The following is a 22,324-nucleotide window of genomic DNA, read 5'->3' as shown; positions in this document are numbered from 1 at the left end:
TTGGTTCTATAAATAATAACATCGCTCTTACAGACACTGTATTTTTTTTAAAATCCACAACATATGTGAAGAAGCTAATAGAGACCAGCACTACCACGGCTAGAGACCACAAAATCATCCAAATTCATAATATGGTTCACCATACTATTACCAACCATGCGCTCAGTTTTACATCTCAGATTAGAGATGCTGAATAAATAAATCAGTATTTAGGGAGATATAGACTCCAGCACTGCTGTGGCGACTTATCTGGTAATATAGATGTAGATTTCAGGTGGAGCCTTCTCCTGCATTATTTAGAAGACATTCATTTGTGTCCCCTACAAAGAAAAAAGAAAGAAGGAAGCAGACACAGAGTTTTGTCGTTTTAGTAGCTAAAGTAGATACAGAGATTTTATTTATTTATATTATTTTATTAATTAAATAGCCTATCTATCTATCTATCTATCTATCTATCTATCTATCTATCTATCTATCTATCTATCTATCTATCTATCTATCTATCTATCTATCTATCTATCTATCTATCTATCTATCGCGTTGTCCTTTCTCTGACTGCACCTGAAAGCAGCATCCCTCACCCGCGCCACCAGAACATCACTACCCAGAATCCCCCCGTGCCGCATGCGCCCCGCTTACTACGGCCCAAAGGCGTTGGTGGTTGGTGTCCGTCCGAAGATGCGTTGCTCTCCGGCAGCATCAGTACCAGCTCCGCCGTGCTAATACACCAAACCCCGGGGGACGGAGGAGACATACCGGCGGTGTGTGGAGCTGCGACCGCGCCGGTGCACCTGACTGCAAGATGGGAGACCAGAAGGTGAGCCGGAGCCGGGGAACAGGTGTCTCTGATGGGGGAAGCCGTTTCAGGGCGTAGTGTACAAAGGAAGGAGGGGGAGACGCGGCGATATGAGGGAGTTTGTGGATGCAGCACGGGCTTGAATTTCTCAGTCGTCTTGTTTTTGTACTCGGTGTTTGTTCGGGTGGATGTGGGGTCGTTTCTGTGCTCGCTATCGACCGCTTTCTTATCGATAAGTATCGGTGTAGCAGTCGGGGACGTGGGGAAGGGGGCCTTGGCGTAGCTCCTCTTCCATCAACAAACATTGCACAGTTCTTCTGTATGAATGGGCTTTTTCACTGTGGCGTCGGAGCAGTGCAGCAGGAGTGGCAGCAAATCAAAAGTGTGGGTTTTTCTGTGTAATATTGTGTGTCCGGTCTTTGAAGTCGCCTGCGTAACGATTGCGGAGCTGCATTATTAAATTATAAATGCGCATCCTTCCGCCCTCCCTGTGCACCGAGAGTAGGTCCCTCTCTGATCTCATCTGTTTAAAAGGGAGCTCAAAGCCTAAAGCTCTATGTGTCCACTCATCAGACAAGGGCTGATTAACACATCTTATCCACAGAGGAGGCTCTCCTGTGCGCTAATACAGGGATCCTGAGCCTGCCTGAAAGGGTCAGATTGTGTGTGAGTTCAAAGCAGAAATGTTAAGAAAAATCTGAATTGACTAAAGGAAAATTTTGTCTTTTTCTTCAGGAATCTCTGCGGAAGATCACCCACACACTGGCCATGAAGAATGAGGAGATTTCCAACTTCATCTGCACTCTCAAGCAGAGTCTGGACAACTTGGAGGTACAGTAACGCGAAGGGCTCAAGTTAAATTTGATCTCAAATGATACCCTGAACTGTTTTTTTCTGTTGCGACACCAGGCAAACTCCAACCGGGTGCAGGAGGACCTGGAGTCTGAATGCAGCTCCCTCCATGCTGTTCTGGACGAAATGAAAGAAAATATGCTGACCCGTATCAAACAGGAGCGAGCAAGCCGTACCTATGAGCTGCAGGTAGCCGTTATTGTTTCTTGATTTGAAAAGTCGAGATCTTTTTAATCAGGAGGGCATCATTACATGTCTTAGACTTATTACATGTCTGCATACGAAAGCTGGTGTTGCATCAGTGCTTGTGGGGATGTTGTTTCATTCTTTGTTGTTGTACATCCCATGCTCATCTCTTGATCGCTGATTGAGTAAGGCGGTTCGCAGGATAAAACCGGAGCCTCCTGACCTTTAAGTCAGACTAAAATCTAAACTTTTCTAAGTGAACAGCAAGCAGAATGCAACGTACTTTAACATGATCTGTTAAAAAATACTGTAACTGTACAGAATACAAACCACAAAAATACAGATAACAGGTTTAAGTGGAGCATCATCGTGTCTCTGTCGCGTTTGTCTTAAGGTTTATGTTTTTTAATGCCACTGTAATTTATAATATTGGTGAGAAGCTTTTATCCTTCAAGCTGAATTCTAAAATGCTTCACATGTTCGGTTGTACTTCTCTTGAAAGTGTGTTGACTTTATGTGTCATTTGTTGGTTTGGAAATGCCTCTGAGGCATTAGGAAGACAGTAAGAATAGCTAGTAATATGTTGGGAAGTGCGTTTCCAAGCTTAGAAAGATTTATAGGGGACTATGGAGCAAGACAAATAATATTGCCACTTCCTTTAAACTGCTACCATCTGCACGGTGCTGTTGTTCCGCTTTTGTTTGAAAAAAAAAAGAAGGTCCAAACTGTCATTTATTCCTCGAACCATGAACCTCCTGAACATGAATGGTTCGGGCAAAATTGCCCCAAAGATGCAAGGAGACTGAAAGTGTCCGTATGTGATTGTTTTGAAGTGGTGTGTACAGAATCAGGTGACTTCTGCTCCAATCAGCTTTCAATGATTTCCACCATAGCAACACTGTTTTTTCCCTTTTTTCCTTTACATTGCTTTAGCTTGTTAAAGTGCTTTAAAAAATTAAGTAAGAACAAAGACCATAAAGAGAGAGAGAAGAGAAATATACGCTATATGCTTCAAAACTTACTGAGCCATCTCCACATTACACCTGCAGGAGCTGTTCAACCATGGAAACCCATGCAGTGAAGCTCCCGGCACACAGTTTTTGTGCTGGTGTTAATGCCAGAGGAAGTTTGGAACTCTGCAGTTACTGAGTCAGCAGAGCGTCGGCGAGTTTTATGCACTCGGCGACCCTGCTCTGTAACTTTATGTTGTCTGCCGCTTCATGGCTGAGCTAGCATGGTTCCTAAACACTTCCATGTTGCAACAAGCCTCTTACAAGAGATTTCAACAGAGGCATCCTATTACAGCACCATCAAATTCAGTGAGCCATGCAGTCTGTAAAGGCAGACTGCATGCTTGATTTTTATACACCTGAATTCAAAGATTACGAGGCATGGTCCGATACTTTTGTTCATTTTGTGTAACAATAAACAGGCCAGAAACTTGCAGCTGTGGAGCCAGGGGTACCTGCTGAAATGCTGCAGAGAGGAGGTGAAAATGACTCATCTCAAGTTTGCATTTTTTGCTTTTTTACTCTCTTTCTTTGCAACATTTATTCCAAACTAGCTGCATGAATGAAGGCTGATATTTGTTTTCATTCATCTCAGGTCAAAATACCAATAATTCAAAAACCTCTGTAGCCTCAGGACTGAGCGATGACTCTCAAATGATGCAGCCAGCTCCATGGCTTCTGCTGGCAACACAATCAACTTATTATACAGACGAATAACCTGTGGGAGTTTGCAGATGCGCTCCATTTGACTGTAAGTTGGTCTTTTCTCAGAGTCAGCTGAGCGCCTGCTCCAAAGCCCTGGAGAGTTCAGAGGAGCTTCTGGAGATGGCCAATCAGACGCTCTGCTCCTCTGAGACGGACGGTTTTACTCAGGTAACTGCCAGTCATGCTGCTGCGCCGTTTGATGTGAATTTCAGTGTCCACATACGATCTAATCTGTCCTCCTTGTGCTGTCATACTAGCAGTGATTTTAACATGGCCACCGGCAGCTTTTTGTGTTAAACGACAACATGATGGGCTCCTACTCAGTTCTCTCTTCGCTCCGTGTCTCTCCTCTTTTTTTCCTTTCCCTCTCTGTGCTTCTCCTCTCCAGGCGGCCAAAGACATTAAGGATAGGTATAGTACTCAGCAATCCATTGCTTTCCTTTTGTCATAGCCTCCTGTAACCAGCGAGCCATCTACTGAATGTAGCGTGCATGCGTTCAAACCTGTAGCCACCACACCCATTTCATAGACAGTAAGCACGATGGAAGCTTTCCACTCTTTTGTCTCTGTGTTTCCCCACTCTCATCTCGAGTCTGTGCCATCCTGTGTCAGCCCCTCCCTGGATGAATGCTGCTCCCTCTCTAGCTCCGCTTTTTGAATTAGGGTGATGAGTTCAGCGCTAGTATGTCAGAAATGTAGTTAGTGGTCTTTTCTTAGCGAGCAGTACTAGAATCACCTGTTTTCTTCTTTGTCGCCCTCTGGTTCAGTTCAATAATAGACCCGCACTTGTTTCCACCCCACGTCTTTGTGTGTTTTTTGTGTGTCTCTTTCTCCGCAGCGTCACAATGGCTCCAGCCTTTCGCCTCTCCCTGAAGGCTAAAGCCAGTGACAACATGAGTCACTTGATGGTGGATTTCAGCCAGGAGAGGGAGATGTTGCAAGGACTCAAATTTCTCCCAGGTCTGAAACAAAGGAGTTGCTGACTTGCACAACATTAAAGCAGCACTCTGCTTCTTTACTTCTATTTAATTTTACACACCCGGTTGATTGTTTAAAGCTTCTGTTTAAAAGGGATAACCAATGATAAGAAAGTTACACATGCACACTTAGTTACATCTATACTCGACTCTTGTAATGCACTGCATACATCAGTAGGTCAATTACTTGTTGATTATTTACAGGTAGTTCACTGACTGGGACAAAAAAAAGAGAGATCACATTAGTCGCGTGTTAGCAGCCATGCACTGGCTCCCTGTACACTACAGAATCCAATATAAAGGAGAACTGTTTGTGTTTAAAGCCTTAAATGGTCTTGCACCTGGATATGTGGTAGATAGTCTGCCTCCATGCACTCAATATCATTAAAGTGTGCCACTCCTGATCATTCCATGGATTGGTGCTTTCTGAAAAGGGAGATGTTTGCCTCGGCTGTTTTTGCAATCCAATCAGATGAGCATCGCCTGTGACGGTCGTTAAATCTAAACTGAAAATGTACCTCTTCTTTTTTTTTTTTTTTGTCAGGCTTTTGGAAATAGTTAATCTCTGGAGGATAGGTTCCTGCTGTGCAATTTTATGTAAATGTTGTGTAGCATCAATATTCAGGAACATGTTTAATTTATTTAGTTTTAGTGGTTTTTAATGTGCTATATAAATATAATATAAAAGTTAAAGAGAGAAGGGCTGAAGTTCAGATAAAATTAGGGGCTGCAGTACAGCTGAGCATAAGATTAGTAAGGATTATTTTGAACTCTACAAGAGTAGCTTAGCATGATTCAGAGTCCAAGAATTTAAAAATGGAGCTGAAATTGAGGTTCTCCTTAACAGCTGTAGTTACTAATAATTACTTTGAGTAATTATTAATTACAGCTGTAGTATTTTACTATAATTAGTAACTAATTACTTTACAGTTTTTGTCTGAAAAATTACTTTTTTTTGGTATAAAATCTGCATCTAGTCATGTCATTGTCGGCTCTTGTCGAGTGCCAACCAATTTAATGGGTTTCAGTTGTTTTTCTGATCAGCAGAGCTGCACGTGAGGACACAACTGTCTCAAATGCATCGGAAGTTAAACAATCTGTAACCTGCCTGCTCCCTCGTACAAAGTCCAGGTAGTTTTTCACTAGGTCATATAGTAGAGCAAATAAAATATGAGGAGAGTTTACAGCAGCTAGGCGGGATGTGCGTGTGTTCAGGCAGCGGGCTTTCCTAAACTAAACGGTGTTTTTGAAGCAGGCTGCGTGATCCGGTGTGCTGCATATGGGAAAAGGGGGGAAATCTGGTTAACGTTCCCACCTGAGTTCATGTGTGAAAACTGTTTTAAGATTTGAGTTTTTGTATTGTTACACCTTGAACTGCTACACAGTACATGTAGTCTAACTTCACCTCAGTGAATTTCAAAAGTAAGACGATGTAATCTAGATAAAACAACCCGAAATGAGTCACTACACATTACACTTAATTTCACAACACAATGAAGTTAAGAGTTCAAAAAAATACTTCTGAGATTCTGGTCAGGCTGTGTTTGCTAGATAAAGTATAAGCTGCCACCCTGGAGGTGTTGTTAAGCGCAGTGTAGGCATTTTTGTGTTTTTTCAACCAGAACAAAAGAAAGGGTCGATGCTCGCTGTGTGTTAAACTTCCTGCAGTATGTTCCACTTACCAGCATTTTTTATATTAATGAGTCAAATGAATACATGTGATGTGACGGGGAGTTACATACAGCAATAAAACCACAGAAGTATCACTCCACAGCTGTGCGAGACCTCCTAACCTCGTTATTGCACCGTTGCGGTTTGACAGCCTACATATGTAGTGTGGGTCTCAATCTGATCTGAATCGCCTGCTTTTAGCTGTAAAGCTAAGACACACAGAGCTAAGGCACACTGCCGGTTAAACAGGATACAGTAAATGGAAAAGGTGAAAGTTTATCAGATGAATGTGAGTGAAGACTATAGTTGGGCACAGAGAAGGCTGACTTTTTTATCAAGTGCATGTAAAAAAATAAATAAAAAAATCTAATAAATATTTATATTTTGCCACAAGGTCATGTCAGACTTCTTTTAGGAAAATACTGCCCCCTTGTGGTATTAAATGCAGCTTTAATATTGAACTGTTACACTTCTTGACTATTTTAGTACCTTTTTTAAATGAAAACAAGACTTAAGGAGTAGTGAAAGTTGATGTTGGACACAATCTGTAACAGGTAAAAACTCTTTTTGTCTTCAGTTCCTGCTACTCCTGAGATCCAGGTGTCAGAGTGCCAGGTGTGCGACAATACGGTGACTGTAGTTTGGAGTTTACCAGAGCCTGATAGCAAGATAGACCACTACATAATAGAACACCGGCGCACAAATCACGAGGGTCCACCTCGCATCCGAGAGGACTACCCCTGGATGGTGGTGGAGGGGATACGAGAGATGGAGCACACTCTCACAGGTAGGAAGAGGACTGTGAGGTGATGTTTGGCATTTATAGTTAAACTTTGAGTAGATTTGCTAACCTAGAAAACGTCCCTAATTCCAAGGTCTGCGCTTTGACACCCGGTACTTGACGTTCAGAGTGAGAGCGTGTAACAAGGCTGTGGCGGGAGAGTTCTCTGAGCCGGTTACACTAGAAACCCACGGTGAGAATACTTGGATCTGGCTGCTCTTATTTTACTCTGACTGACAAAACATGTTGGGCTTTTCAGTTTTCTGCACACTAAAAGAAAAACCTTACTTCTTTCCCATTTCCAGCTTTCACTTTCAAGCTGGATGCTGCTTCAGCTCATCAGAACCTGAAGGTGGAGGACTTGAGCGTTGAGTGGGACAGCAGCGGAGGAAAAATACAGGACATCCGAAAAGACAAGAACCGAACCAACTCACCAATGCACTCCCCAGCCAGGTTTGTAAGCTGCTGATTTCATGTGCTAACTCTCATTATGAATAAAGCTCAGAAATATTGAATCTTTCTAGCTCGTGTCTTTTCTGTAATCAGGTCAGCCCTGATGTCTCCTAAGAGAGCACCGACCGCCCGGCCCGGCAGAGACAGGTTTACAGCAGAGTCGTACACAGTGCTGGGTAAGAATGCGTGCAGCAAAAAAAGAGGGAAGGACAGACACAAACTTGTATGTGCATTACCAAACCGCCCCAGATTGTAGATTGTAAGATACAATGTTAGACAGTTACACAATAAAGTAATCTGATCTTCCTTACCGCCCAAGGTGAACTAGTTAGTTGGTGTAATGAAGGCTTTAAACGAGAAGAAATGATCCAGATCTTTTTGTTGTTTCTTTTAATTACTGCACTTTTTATAGTTTTGGATATTTTAAACCTAAATCATTTCCACATAACTAACTTTTCAAATCAGATTTCCATCTCTTAGCAAGGCAGTTGTTACATAACCACAGCTGTCAGCATGCGTAAAGACAGTGGCGATTGTTTTGACGCTGGCCTTATGTGTCGTGACAGCTGACACTATGATTGATGCTGGCCAGCAGTACTGGGAGGTGCGTTTCGACAAGGAGAGCAAGGCCTTTGCCGTGGGCGTAGCCCTGCGGAGCCTCGGCCGATTCGACCAGTTGGGGAAAAGCAGCGCTTCCTGGTGCATCCACCTGAACAACTGGTTGCAGCAGAGCCTCACAGCCAAGCACAACAACAAGGCTCGAACCCTCGACTGTCCCATCCCAAATAGCATCGGAGTCTACATCAACTACGATGAAGGTAGGATCCAAACAGATCAATGGGTGAACTCAAAGATTTAGTTTGCCTCAGCCACAATTTGGTAACTGGAGCAAAATGAAATAAAAGAAAAAGTTTAGCGTTATTTGTGGATTAAAGTGAAGCAGGAATAAGGCTACTTTAACTTCCACACATTTTAAAAAGCAAATCTTTATAAAATAAACCGTTAAGTATGTTTGCCTTTGTGTTTCTCTCCAGGTATTCTGTCTTTTTACAACGCCAAAACTAAGCAGCTGATGCACACTTTTAAAACGAAGTTTCAGCAGCCAGTTATCCCAGCGTTCATGGTGAGGAAATTCAAGCCTATTTTTGTCTGAAAATTTTGCACCACCTTCTGATTTTTATTTATTTATTTTTTTAATAAACTGGCTGTCATGTGCTGCCCCCTGCAGGTGTGGAACGGGAGTTTCTCCATAGTGACGGGCCTGCAGGTTCCTAGCGTGGTGCAGAGCGGCCAGAGGAAGAACAGCGGCACCAGCAGCTCCAACGCCAGCCTCAACTAGACCCATCCATCCACCTAGCCAACTGGACTGCTCCCACCTCCACCCAGCCTTGGTCAGCGCCGCAGATCATCTCCTCTGCCCTGACGGCGGTCGAAGCCATATCGCAGAAGAGTTAAATCACTGGAGTATGACAGTTTATCCTGTTCCACATGCAGTGTCTGTGTTGCATAGAGACAAACTTTAGGTGGGAAGAGGTGGGTCTGCTGCTCCCTCGGTGACAGAACTCTTCAGATGTATGACTCTGGCTGTTGTGAATGCTGGGGATACAGTAGGTGTAGGCTTGCTAGGTTTCCTGTCTCTGCACATCCATTTAGCACCACTGCTGCTAGAGCACTGATTTAGCGCTGGCCGCTGTCCATCCTTCTGTCAGCCGAACTGTTGTGCAGCCAGCTGCCGGTTCAGGGTTACGCTCTGTCCTGTCTGCTCTCTCTCCCTGTGCCTTCCTGCTCATTTCCAAAAAGATGAAATCGGGTACGCTAATAAGCTTTCTGTTCCAATTTAAAACTATGTCAGAAAATTTTGGGTTAGCAGTTATTACCTAATCAGCCAGCAACCAACATACGGTCTATAACCCAAATAACAACCTGCAGCTACACACAGTTACTGAAGTCACTGAATCGCTGCCAGCAGCTTTTAGATACAAGAAATTAACATATTTAGGATGCTGAATTTGTTTTGTTGCCAAGGCATGTGCATTTAACAGTGTCTACTGTATTTCATATAATAGCCAGGACCCACACTTTGGGCTCTTTTGGCTCCTGCTGAGGTTTTGTTAGTTTAAAATCAGAGATGGTGTTAACTGTGGAGGAGTTTGTCGTACAGACTTAAAGTCAGAGGCAACTTCCTTCATTTTAACTCCTTGTAGTGAAGTCAGAGCACTCATGTGGCTTCAGGATTTTTGAAATGATTGTACTGTATACTCACATAACTGCACTCTAATGCTTGTCCCTGTATATGCACCATTTCTTTTGCAGCAAAGAGTTCCCATTACGAGTAGTGGACTGCTTTTAGTCCTAAATATAACAAATAGCTAGGCAGTAGCTGGAGCTAATAAATCATATAATAAAGATTAGCCATTTATGGAGCCACCCAGGTGAGAAACTAAAACGATAAACCCTGAAAACTTAGTCTGAAGTCTGTTTTTGTGCACCGCCTGACCTTTGAGAAGCATCCACCTCGTGCTGTATGTAACACACGGTAACAGTGTTGCTTTGCCACATTTCTCCCTCTACGTGTGTTCTGAGTAATGTAGCCTGCGATGCTTTAAAGAAGCGAGAGTTCTGTTGACTTTGTTTCACATGCTGACAGATGTCAGAGTTTATTGTAAATAGTTTAATTTTTTCCACTATAATGTGTCAGTCATTGAGGTAATAAAGGAGTGAGAGCACTGTGTTTGTCCGTGGATGTCTGTCTCAAAATGGAAATCAACAAAGGAGGACAAAAAGGTTTGGCTGTATGAATAATACATAAAACAGAAAGAGACCTGGCACAGACCGTCATAAAACCGATCCTGTTGCTGCATGGCACCTACTAGAATTTGCTTGATCACATGACCTGATGTGATAGAGCAAGTTTTACTTCAGTAAAAAAAACAAACATTATATGCAATACATTTATAGAAAACAAAAGTTCGTCTGGCAGTTCTGTTTTTCTTCATAGGGCTGCATCACTAAAAAGGTGGGCAGTAATACACTGTAGTTCAAATATGAACATCCTGCCTGTAAGGCACAATATAACCATTGTAGCTATGGAAATCTTAAAAAAACAAAAACACAAAAAAATCTAAAAACACTGATAAATGTGATTCAATAGAACAAGGGAGAAAAAAAAAGTGCCACTTTCATTGGCAAATGTGCAAAATGTACATGAGAAAGGTATAGATAATGTGACATGTGCACTGCTCTTTACAGTTGATTAATTTGCTAATGAGTGTCCGAGAGAAGCAAAAATCAATAGCACGTTAATCTTCTGAGAGGCTTTGCTGCTTCTGTGCTGCCGACAGAGCCGAGCTACACTGCGGAGCAGGGGGAGGTTATCAGCGGCCCGTTTCTGCTCCCATGTGTCGGACGGTCTGACACAGCAGCTTTGCCATATTGTCACCGATGGAGATTGCTCTCAGGGGCTCCCGTCACGAGAGGTCACTGGCACTTTCCCTTGTTTTTTTCCAGCCGAAGTTTCAGCTCAGATATTGTTTCGCGAGCAACTAAAAGATAAACAGATTATTAACTTTAATATGAGAAAAAAGTAAAAATAACTATTTAGAAAAATATTAAATGTGTTTCAGATTTCACTGAGGTAGGAAAAAGCCTTAAAGTAAACCTACGCTGATTATCGAGGTCTGTAGCGCCTTTCACCTTCACATCTTGTTTTGTGGTTGAAACAGAGGAGGGAAAAAATTTGCGAGGGGCAGGAGTTGGAGGCATGAGTGGAATTTTCTGGGTTTTCCCTTCTGGTTCTGTAGTGAAGACAAAGACACATACAAGGGGGGAATTAGTCATGCAGCGTCAAAGTGAATATTTTCCAATAGTTTCTTAAATTAGAAAGCGAGATAGTGATCGAGAGCGACTTACGTGACAACAGATTGACTGAGGAATCTTCTGTCTCTTCTGCTTCCTCATTCCCTGTTTGAACACAAACATTGCTTAGAAACAGTAACTGGAAAAAATGAAGTCACACCTGTTTACACTTGTGAAACACAACAAAAACTCATGATTGATGAGCTGATTGATGGCACATGTGGCAATGGTGATACTCACAGTTCTCATTCAAATACAAGCACTCTTCCACTGGCAATTCCTCTGGTTCAGGAGATGGTGTTTTTCTACAGACTGGAAAATAGAAGACATGATTTTGATTATTGGAGCACCTAATAAAAAATAAAGAAAGAAAATTACCAGATTTTAAACAAACAAACAAAAAAAACAGGTACTATTTCAACCAGCAACCTTGGGAAACCACAAATGTGCAGACAATAAACACGGCATATTATGTTCAGGTAAATAAAGGTTAACGTAATATGTTTTAGTCACAGGAGTCTGGAATGAATTCATTATAATTCCAAACGATTGTTTACTGTGATATTTTGTGCAGATTTTCTTAAATTACATACTTTATGTTCTACCTGTAAAAACAACATTCACATCAGTCTAAGTTTAATGGTAATTAGCATTTAATTTCAAAGTCCAGAGCCAAAAGAAGAAACTAAAGTTAAATCACTAAGAGGAATCTCCCAACTGCACCAAAACAAAGAGGCTTACAAAGCAGAGTAAACAGACTGATGTATGAGTTTGTGTTAATGGGAAATACCTGGTTTGGGAGGCTTGGAAGGAAGGCTTGGTGGAGGACCTTTTTGCGAGGGCTGCTGAACACTCTTTTCTCCATTTTCATTATCAGAAGAAATATAAGCTGTTAAAAAAAAAAAAGTCCATAGCTTATATTAGTCATGGAATAATTATTACAGAAGAACAAATAGAGAGTGACTATATCAGGTTCTGTACATACACAATTTCTTTTCATATGGTTCTTCAATAATGAGGGGAATCAAAACTCCGTCAGTTGACGTCACCAAATAGCTGATCACATCGTGCAGAGTGTCACAGGTGACCTGCACAGAGAGAATAATCAAATACACAAAGTTAACATGGGTGTGTGTGTGTGTGTGTGTTGACTTGGTCATTTATGGACCTGCAATGATAAATTGTCTTGCAGGAACTGCACTGAGCACTGCTGCTGAAATTCACTTTACAGACTGAGGTGTGTCATGAGAGCGCAGAAGGAAATGCATGCAACTTTCAAGCACAAACCCAGCGTTGTACCCGCAAACTAATACAAAAAAAAACCACACACACCAGGGCTGAGTCATGAAAACAGCAGCCAGATTAAGACAATCATCGGCTGCCATGACAATTTTATTCCCACCACAACCTTTACTGTTAAACACCTTATTATTTTCCAGGAGGTCATAACACTTTATAACACTCTATCGCCAATAAAACCATGAAAGCCACACAGAAGATTTCATAAAGCAATAAAAAAGGCAAGACCTGAATAGAGAATAAAAGATTCCACTTAAGTTACTCAGTTGCTCCTTTATTTGAGGCGCACATGTACAACTGAACCCAGAATTGGGCTTTAGTGTTAACACTCACTTTAGGCTCCACATCGATGATGAAGCCGCCGTCGTGTTTTCGGATCACGCGGTAGTGTTTGACTAAAGGGCTGCAAGGGAAAAAAATGAATAAACTTTAAACCTGAATAAGATACCAGCATAGTTATTGCTATCAGCGATGTTGGGACACTGTGCAAAGGGTAACGTAAAAACAGAATAAATAAATCCATATTTCATTCATAATAGAACAAATAAAAGATGAAATGTTAATATTTTTCCTAATACGTTGTCTGAGTTCTACTGTGAATATACAATATGATGGGTCTATGAGATTTTCAAATCACTCCATTCTGTTTTAATTTTACGCAGCATCACAACTTTTTTGGAATTAAGTTTGTATATTATTTGTGTTACGTATGAATGAGTGAGCACATGTTTATATCTGTGTCCGATGTGTGTGCGTACCTGTCCAAGTCCTGCCTGGTGCTGACGGCGAAGGAGCTCCCATCGCTTCCAGGTCTCAGCAGCAGGTTTCCTCTTTTGACTTCTCTGTCAAGAAGCAGCTCGGCCTCCAGGCGGGAGACATTGTGGTAACAGCTATAGGAATGACGCAAATGTGTCACTCATCAGCAGCTGAGCTCGGCATATAATTACATTCTAATGGAATGCATATGCAAAGAATGTTTCTGGCATAAGAGTCAATCTTGACTTCTTTCCAAAGAAAACAAAATTCCAACATGTCTGGCTTTTGTTTTTTTTCCCAAGAATGAAAATGCAAATAATTCAGTTAAATACCAGTTAATGCATTTACAGTTATAGCAACACCTCTTCGCCATATACATAGTCAGCAACAGTGCAAAAGTCACGAGTGTCTTTGATACTGACGCTGGCATGTCTGCTTGTAGGGTGACATAAGAAGGGCAGCTGGTCTCAGCAGATGAAGGGCTGTTCTGTTTTCTCTCCGTTTCCTTTTGTACTGCCTCTTTCAGCATGTGGATCTGACCTGGCAGCAGATTCAGAGAGGTGGGCACAGCCAGCTGCGGGAATACATAATAATAATTTTAAATACTCTGCGTTACATCAACAGCTTGTTATTTTTCTATAAAGTGAGATAAAGGTTTGTGCCACAGACCTCAGCCACAGCTTGGATATAGCCCTTCCAAAACTCACGAACTTCTGCATTTGGGACCTAAAGAAGTGACAGAGGAGGAGGAAAAGGTCAAAAACAGAGCATCCTCCTTTGATAGAAATCAGACCAGTTGCATGTATTCCACATATTCCCTTACAGTGAATTTGATATTTCCGCCTTTCAGCCGGAGATTGAATCTGGCTGCATCCAAGTTACGGTCCTGTCTGGTCTCATCTGTTACTGATATAAATCCACTGAGATCCAGTTTCTCTATGTACTGATAAAACACACACAGTCAAAGAGGGTTAATCAAGAAAAGTTTGGGGTTTTTTGTTTGTTGTTTTTTAAAAAGAATAATTCAAATTTGTGAATTTCATTAAGTCAACTCACATCGCAGTCCTTTTTGTCATTGAAGAAAAAAAGGGTGTTTCCACAAAGGGCGGTCCACAGTTTCTGAGATGTCTGCACACAAAAAGAAAAACAGCTCAAGAAAAGTGACGAATCCAGACACGTGGATAGATATTTTAAAAATAAAATCATCCATTTTCTTTTATCCATTTTATTTATTTCCTTCCAAGTAAAGAAGAAAGCAAAGGAAAGTTACACAACAAGGGAAAAAACATCAACAACAACAAAAACCAGGCTGATAACATTTCTGGGAAAGACCTGATGAGTCAACTGATTCCTTTAATGCAAAGGAAACCAAGAAACCTCAACAGATACAGGTGTATGATATTAATAACGCTGCTCTACAAGCTTGTTTGGATTCCTTTGGACCTGAGGGAAATCATGATGCTGCATCACTGAAATAATTAAATGTGTTGGTGTGTAAAGTGTGTCAAATCCCAGTATGTGTACGAACAAAGTTAGGATTGTTTTCCATTAGTTTTTATTTTGCTTGTTTGTTTGGTTTTTACATTTTTGTTTTCATTTCAGCTTGATTTCAATTGATTTCTTTGTTTTTGATTTTATCAGTTTTAGTGTTAACTCTGCATTTGTCTGTTATGCAAGGTTTTACTATTGTGTGGCTGTCACACTGTAGGAAGTTCAGAATAGAGCAATGCACAATGCAAAGATTTTGTATGAAGTCACGCAGACGTCAGTTTCAGTCAACGGGTACACCAATGCCTCCCCAGACTTGTTTTGCCTAGACTGAGACATTTCACGTATAATTTCATCTTATTTTGGTCTACAGACAAAGCAAAGACCCGGATGAAGCTCTCTTTTTCCATTTTCCAACACTGTGACCTGCTGGCAAATATTAAGGCTGATGGCAAAATCTCTAAGGCATTCGATGCCAAGCTCAAACAGATTGTGTTGAATTTATAAAGTGAGATAAAGGCTTGCCCTTCAGTCTCATGTGCACAGTCTTATCAGTAACGCCTTGTAAGAACAGCCCTTTATGATGATTTATGATCTCTAAAGCTTGATGTTCTAGTTTATATCTTGTGTTAGTTCCTGGTTTTCTCAAATGATTACGACAAAACCAGTAAAGAAGTCAAACCAGTCTGACAGGCAGAAAAAAAATGTGAAAATGACGAGGAGCTTCTCTACCACAGTAAACAACTTTTCCCCTGTTTTTTCTATCTAGGTCTTTTACCTACATCTGTTTTAAAGGGTAACTGAGCAGTAACCATGCCAATGCAGTGCTGTTTTATCATTTTAAGCATAACGTTGTAAAGACTGAGTTCAAATATTACATTGGAATACAGTTTATATAAGCACGGGCTTGTGCAGGAAACAAAAACTACAGAACTACAAACAAAATGAAATATTGCCCAAAAAAGCATAGAAGTCCTCTTTGAAGTCACTAAATGACCCTGACATTAAAATGAATAAGTAAATAAAAATATTTAACAGTTGGCAGTTGTTAGGAACATTAATGGCATGTTACGCACATGGTTGGCAGGTCAGTCATTCATGTTCCTCTGTTGTTACCACACACACACACACCCACACACGCACACGCACACAACAAACAGAAAACATTTCAGACTAATTGATTGCTTTACAATAAGGAAACGAATTTGACAACATTTCAAGCAAAAGTGGTCACGTTTTTGCACTTTTCAGTTGTAAGGATTTGCGCCCTTTCTCTGTCTTATATATAAGAGCAAATTCTTTTGGACAGTAACAATCAATAGAAAGACTTTGCTTCATCAGGTCTTGATCATTTATGAGAAATTCATGGACATTTAAACTCAAAAACTGACTAAACTGTTTGAAAGTTAAAAACCTGAAGCCTCGATGGAAAATAATGACATGTTTGCTGTGAGTATACAACGGTCAAATATCTGCACAAACAACCAAGCAAAAATCTTATTTACCTCATCATTGAATGATCTCTTCTCCATGTATCCTTCGTAGTAACAGTTTGGCAGCTGGTCCCTCGGTCGCCTTGTTCGCTTTGCCATCACAGCAAGTGTCGTTGTTCAGAATAAGTCAGATTATACTGTGAATACGAACTCAATTCTCCTACAAATGTATGAAAAGTGCCCCAGCTGCCTGACTATAAAACAACTCAGTCCTTGGGCCACGCCCTCGACCAATGATTGGTCAAAGAGCGAAGTGGGTGGGTGTTTCTTGAGGACGGGAAACTACCTTTTCTTGCATCTTGGAACAAATTCCAGCGCCTAGTATTTACACCTTAATGAACTTCAAAAGAACTAAAGCACAATTCTCATAAGAGCGTGTATGTTCTTCAGTCATTATTTACAGTAAATAATTCACAGGTCATTAAATGGAAACAACGCAAACCATAAACCATAAAGCTGTTGAGCTGGAGCGTTAGCTTTTTAAACCTGCCATCATCAATGGCCACTAGTAACTAGTACATGTGTTTACCACTTCATTTTTATTTATTTATTTTTTTTAATTTTTTTTACATTTTCATTAACTTTGAATAGTCAGCTACTCATTCACAAGTCTGCTCCAGAACCATTTCACCTGATTACCTGTTTCTCAGGTATACACAGTGTTGGGAAGGTTACTTTTAAAATGTATTCCATTACAGAATACAGAATACATGCCCCAAAATGTATTCTGTAACGTATTCCGTTACGTTACTCAATGAGAGTAACGTATTCTGAATACTTTGGATTACTTAATATATTATCATGCTGTTTACAACTACATGAATGTACTATTGCTGTGATTTATTACTGTTACTGAAGGTCCGCGGCTCCGAACCCTAGTAAAGGGACCTCTGGCTAATACGGTGGGTTCTGTGTCGTAGCCGAAAACTAGCTTTAATAGCTTAATAGCTTACTTACAACTGGGCTCGTCAGGCACTCTTCTTGGCTGCAGTGGTTATTATTATATTTACATGCTTCCAGCTCCCGTTTTTGCTCGATGACAGCTCGTACTTTTCCTTTTTCTCCCTTCCTCGCTCACAGACACATAACGTGTATGGCAGTCCATTCTCCCTGCAGCACGGACTACACTGCCCATGATGCTACATTCTTTAGGGCTATGCTTGTAGCATTCGACCTATTAGCTTAGCACAACAACAACAGGCGCTCTCTCACCCAGGAAACACGCAGAGAGAGAGCGTCACCCTGTAACCATGGTAACCGTAACGCTGCCGCCTGGAACAACAGAACGTAGCTGTCAAACAAAACCCAAACAGTCCTGACCCGCGACAATATGAAACAGGGAAGTACCGCCGTGTAATCCATTTATTTCAACAAAGTAACTGTATTCTAAATACCACCTTTTTAAACGGTAACTGTAACGGAATACAGTTACTCATATTTTGTATTTTAAATACGTAACGGCGGTACATGTATTCCGTTACTCCCCAACACTGGGTATACAGTTTCCAGATTTCTGTCCAGACACCTGCTTTTAGAAAATCTCTGACCTGAATTCATAGCTTATTTCAAACCTCTGAATGCAGTTTGTTTGTAGATTATTCACTGCTTTGAAGCACAGTTCTTTTAGAATTTCTTATCGTGATTATTTTTATTTGGTTTTAAATTGGCTCAGTCCAGAGTGTGTTTGCTAATTTCAATTTAGTCTTCATTGTTTGAGGATTAGGCCTTTTTAAATGGTTATAATATGAAGGTTAGTCATCTGGGGCACTCTGATTAAACATTTGCACCAAAACTTGTTTGGCAGGTTGTGTTGACATAATCTGACGAAACTGGCAAAGACTAAAACCAAACTTATTTTTCTTACTCTATATTTTAGTTTAGATTTCTAAGTACACTATGCTTTCCGCTTGTTTTCTGTTTAGTTGACCTTAGCTTAGGTTTAGTATTAGTATTAGTAATAGCAATCTTTGTTTTGCACGTGCTGCAGGTCCCATAGCTCCACACAGTATGGAACTATGAGGAAACAATATACTCCATATAAAGATTTTTGATTCATTTTGAATTATTTTAAAGTTTATAACTTGGGCATGCTTAAAATTACTTATAGTGTGCAGGGTCTTTACAACATAATTCAAATTTAATTCAAATGTTTGTGATTTGGCGCTCCTTTCCTATAAAATACACAGAAGTTAGGCTAGTCTATAATACAGCCTGCACCTTTAAAAAAAAAGTATAGTGTACTAAGGCTGTAAGATGGGAAATGGTGTTTGTTTTTTATAACCAAGAAATTGCACATTGCTTAAATTTGCGTGGGCTCTCTCCAGGTATTCCAGCTTCCTCCCACAGGACAAAGGCATGCGCTTAAGGGCGTCAGGTTAACTGGTGAATATAAATTGCCCAAATGTAAATTAAGTTTATGACTGAATTTTGAGTGTCTGTCTCTCTTTAGCCCTCGTTAGCCCTGCCTAGAACTGGCGACCTGTTCAGGGTGCACCACTACCAAGGTACAGGCAATGAAACAAAGGCGGTGTCATCTTGACGTATCACGCCTAATCTTTCGATTAATCAGGAGCCATAACTTGATATCATCACGGTTTTTTAGTAAAAAGAAAATAGCACAGGTCCTGAGATTAACCATCAACTTGTACTTTATTCTCAATCTTGTCAAAGTTTTTTGGTAATCTGATTCCATGAGAACGTTGCTGAGCTCAGTGTTGCCTGAAAGATCACGTAGTAATAATCGTGTATTTTTTCTGTTGCTACAAAATGAACTGAGGACACGAAGTCACATTTTCAGATGCCAGCGCCACCAACAAAAACATGTTTTTGTCGATTTTAGGGCTGTTCCTCGTGTTGAAATAACTGTGCAAACACACGACACAAAGTAATGCAGGAAAAAAAAAATAAGAATAAATAGCAGTTCCCGAATGTACGTTAAGGTTGGGTCTTGACGTTACCTTAGCAGTGTTTACTCTGTGAATGTGTGATCTTTGATCTTTACAAAGTAACTCACTCTTAGCCATTATAGTTTAACATCAACAATCCAGTCTAAGGTTCATTTACGCAGGGCTCATACCTATAACACTGTAAAAAAAAAATGTCCGTGAACATTACAGTGAAAAACAAAATTCAACATTACTGTTAAAATAGTACAGAGTTGCTGTAAATCAAGAAACATTAAGCTATATAAAATTATTTTTTACTGTTAATATATGTTTTTAGGTGAAAATATATTACTGATTTGAAAAAAGAAAAAAGAAAGAAAAAAAAGAAAATTTTTGCTCTACTTTTAACGCTACGTATAAAGCCAGCCTCCATTGTGAAATCTGAAATCATAAGCTCTCAATTTCTACAGAAACAAGATGATAAATATTATTTCTTTTAGTCCTTTTCATACAACAAAATGCAACTGTTTCCGTTTAAATATGGGTTCACCACCAACAATCCAACTTTTAGGCTTTGAACAGAGATATGTCGCTGTGCCATCTTGATTCAGGCGAACTGAGTGAAGCGCGCGGATAACATCCAGTGTATGAATGTGAGAGTGAATGAATAGTGGTATTGTAAAGCGCTTTGAGGGGTCCCGAAAAGCGCTATATAAATGCAATCCATTATTATTATTATTATTATCCACGGCACTCAAGTCCCGAGGTCTGCCTCGACCTGACGCATAGTTACGTTTCTTTGAAGGTGCGTCATGTTACCTGGAAGGTTACGGTGTAGACTATCCGCAATGATGCACAAATGTTTCCAAGTTTAAATCATCATTTACAGCCCGTCTGTCACGGAAGCACACTTTTCAGAGCGCAATATTAGTGAAGTCATCTGTCCCAGTCTGTTGACGTTGGCCCTAAAGTGTGGGAGGCAGTTAGAAAGACAGACACAGATATTATAGTTATTACCTGAATATCCACCACCCAGTGGATCTGTGAGGTATATATATATATATATAAAAAACACATATATACTCTGAAATGTTTGTTTGTTTGTTTGTTTGTTTGTTTGTTTTTATCCAAATTTAGAATAATGGGTAACCTTTACAGGTTTGTGCCTTACATTTGGTAGAATCAGGACCATTTGAAGATGCACCTGGTCCTTATTTTTTCCACCAGTGTGTGAATGCGAGAGTGAATGACTAGTGGCATTGTAAAGCGCTTTGGGTGCCTTGAAAAGCGCTATATAAATCCAATCCATCATTATTATTATTATTATTATTATTATTATTATAGTTGTAGAGGCTGAAGTGGTACAAACTCCAAAGTTTGAGATTTACAGTCTATTCCTGGTAGTGCAACAGGGGCTTCAAAGTCATAGAACTGCCAAATGGGATTGACTATCCCTTACTATAAAGCGAGTAAAACAATCACCATTGCGTATCTACCGCAGCACCGACCTGTCAAAATAACCACAATGAGAACAGATCATAAGCTCCGGGTGGAGTGCCCAGACAGTGATGTAACACAAGTGTCAAATGCAGGACCAAAATGATGTAAATTGACATGTTGATCAAATAAACACAACTAATAGGAAATTGTTAAGGAAAATATTCGGACACAGTTGGGGAATAACATACAGTGTAAGATGGGGATTGAATAAATCTGAAAATGTATTCAATTTATTTATTAAGATAAACAAAAGGTGGAGGTGTCGTCAATAAAAAGGGCCCCGAAGTCCCCCAAAGGTCTGCGTTATTGTTTGTCTCTGCTGGCTCTTGACCTGCATGTGCTTACAGCGAACACCCCGGGAGCTTTTTTGGTTTCTTCTTGGTATTTGTTGAACTTGCAAGTTCAATAAACCAGCTGGCATCAAACTCTGCTCTTCTTCTGTGATTTTTGTGTTTTGGTTTAGTTGACAAAGAATGAATCCACATCCTATCAACATGAATACATTTTGCAAAGTCTTTAAAATTTGCAAATCCACAGCTCTCCACTTGAGTTCCTTTAGAAGTGAGTATTGTACTTTAGTTGTGTGTTTTTTAAAACCACATTACCATGAATCACTGTTTATAGTAGTTGATTATGAATTCTTGTGTTCACAAAGGTGTTTAGATGATGGACACAAAAGTTGAAACCAAAAAAAAAGAAAAAAAAAAAGAAGCAACAGCGAGTGCACCCAAGAGTCCTCGCCCTCACTGCAAATCTCTCTGATTTCTGGTAAGTGGCTGCACAGTTTATTGTACATTCATTTGACAAGAGAAGGGTGTAGGGTTTTTTTTTTTTTGTAGGTGTGCCATCTTAAGTTTATTAGTTTATGCATTTGTTGAAGTTAAGCACTGCACAAATATCACCATTTCAAGAGCTGATGAGATTCAAATATCTTGCCAGTGTTGGCCACACAGGTTCCTTTCTTTAGCTGTTTTGGGCCTTTTCTACATTTGACCACTGTTCAAAAGTTTTGGATGGACTTGGATGATATAGATTTGTCAGATTAGTTGTAAGTAGAGAGTTGGTTCAGACCAAAGCATTGCTGTCCCCTGGTGTTGCTTTTTTGTCCTACACTTGTCAAAAGTTTTGCCAGTTACACAAAGATGTTTCTATGATACAGTGAAGAACAATCACAAAGGCTTCATAAGTTTCAAAGATTTAATTTAACAAATACATATAAGTTTAGTTTTGGTAGTGCCAAAACATTTGGCCACTATTGTACAGCTTGATTGGCCTGACGTCCACAGACTGTAACATGGGCAGCAGTTTATCACGTTTGTTCGGCCAATTTTTTTAATTGTTGGATCTTTAAAATAAATACACAACACGTTTTTTAATATACAAAACTGTTTAACCATTTCTCAGCACAGTGCAGCTGGAGAAATCAGTACTGCCAACTTTGTAAGAGTGTGGGATGGCTAGCACTCAGTTTCATCATCAGTATTATGTGTTTTTCCATTTTTCTTTTTCCTTGTTTGGATGGAAAACTAAACCAATGCAAATAAAATACTTGTATGTGACTTTTTTTTAAAGTCTTCAAGGGACTCTCTGCAGTCCTGTGAAAAACTGAGCACATCC

General features: G+C 40.2%; 2 protein-coding genes across 2 annotated transcripts; one reads left to right on the top strand and one right to left on the bottom strand.

Annotated features, from left to right (window-relative positions):
- The first annotated feature begins 644 nt into the window (after positions 1 to 644).
- fsd1 (fibronectin type III and SPRY domain containing 1) lies at positions 645 to 10,366 on the top strand. Its single transcript, XM_085152050.1, has 13 exons — positions 645 to 817; positions 1,532 to 1,627; positions 1,706 to 1,837; positions 3,616 to 3,717; positions 3,938 to 3,960; positions 4,388 to 4,509; positions 6,775 to 6,984; positions 7,073 to 7,171; positions 7,284 to 7,431; positions 7,525 to 7,607; positions 7,998 to 8,249; positions 8,466 to 8,554; positions 8,660 to 10,366. Exons 1-13 carry the CDS (start codon positions 803 to 805, stop codon positions 8,768 to 8,770), a joined length of 1,482 nt encoding a protein of 493 aa, XP_085008176.1. The 5' UTR covers positions 645 to 802; the 3' UTR covers positions 8,771 to 10,366.
- On the bottom strand, positions 10,059 to 16,657 carry LOC146490841 (signal-transducing adaptor protein 1-like). The gene is made up of 13 exons (XM_085152051.1): positions 16,335 to 16,657; positions 14,398 to 14,469; positions 14,165 to 14,284; positions 14,011 to 14,067; positions 13,764 to 13,915; positions 13,344 to 13,475; positions 12,919 to 12,988; positions 12,272 to 12,374; positions 12,077 to 12,175; positions 11,527 to 11,598; positions 11,341 to 11,391; positions 11,094 to 11,225; positions 10,059 to 10,973 (listed from the first exon to the last, which is right to left on the bottom strand). The coding sequence occupies exons 1-13, from the start codon at positions 16,419 to 16,421 to the stop codon at positions 10,909 to 10,911; spliced, it is 1,212 nt and encodes a 403-aa protein (XP_085008177.1). The 5' UTR covers positions 16,422 to 16,657; the 3' UTR covers positions 10,059 to 10,908.
- Positions 16,658 to 22,324: the final 5,667 nt, after the last annotated feature.

This window comes from Neolamprologus multifasciatus, chromosome 23, assembly GCF_963576455.1.
Source record: "Neolamprologus multifasciatus chromosome 23, fNeoMul1.2, whole genome shotgun sequence".
Taxonomy (NCBI): Eukaryota; Metazoa; Chordata; class Actinopteri; order Cichliformes; family Cichlidae; genus Neolamprologus; species Neolamprologus multifasciatus.
Note: the sequence above shows the minus strand (reverse complement) of the source record. Positions and strands in the feature narration are given on the sequence as shown.

Excerpts from the sequence above, each read along its gene's own strand:
- fsd1 (XM_085152050.1), top strand. Across the intron at positions 1,628-1,705 it reads AGAGTCTGGACAACTTGGAG|GCAAACTCCAACCGGGTGCA; the intron begins GTACAGTAACGC and ends TTGCGACACCAG. Across the intron at positions 8,250-8,465 it reads CTACATCAACTACGATGAAG|GTATTCTGTCTTTTTACAAC; the intron begins GTAGGATCCAAA and ends GTTTCTCTCCAG.
- LOC146490841 (XM_085152051.1), bottom strand. The coding sequence starts at position 16,421 with ATGGCAAAGCGAACAAGGCGACCGAGGGACCAGCTGCCAAACTGTTAC. Across the intron at positions 14,470-16,334 it reads AGAGATCATTCAATGATGAG|ACATCTCAGAAACTGTGGAC; the intron begins GTAAATAAGATT and ends TTTTGTGTGCAG. Across the intron at positions 12,989-13,343 it reads ACCAGGCAGGACTTGGACAG|CCCTTTAGTCAAACACTACC; the intron begins GTACGCACACAC and ends TTTCCCTTGCAG.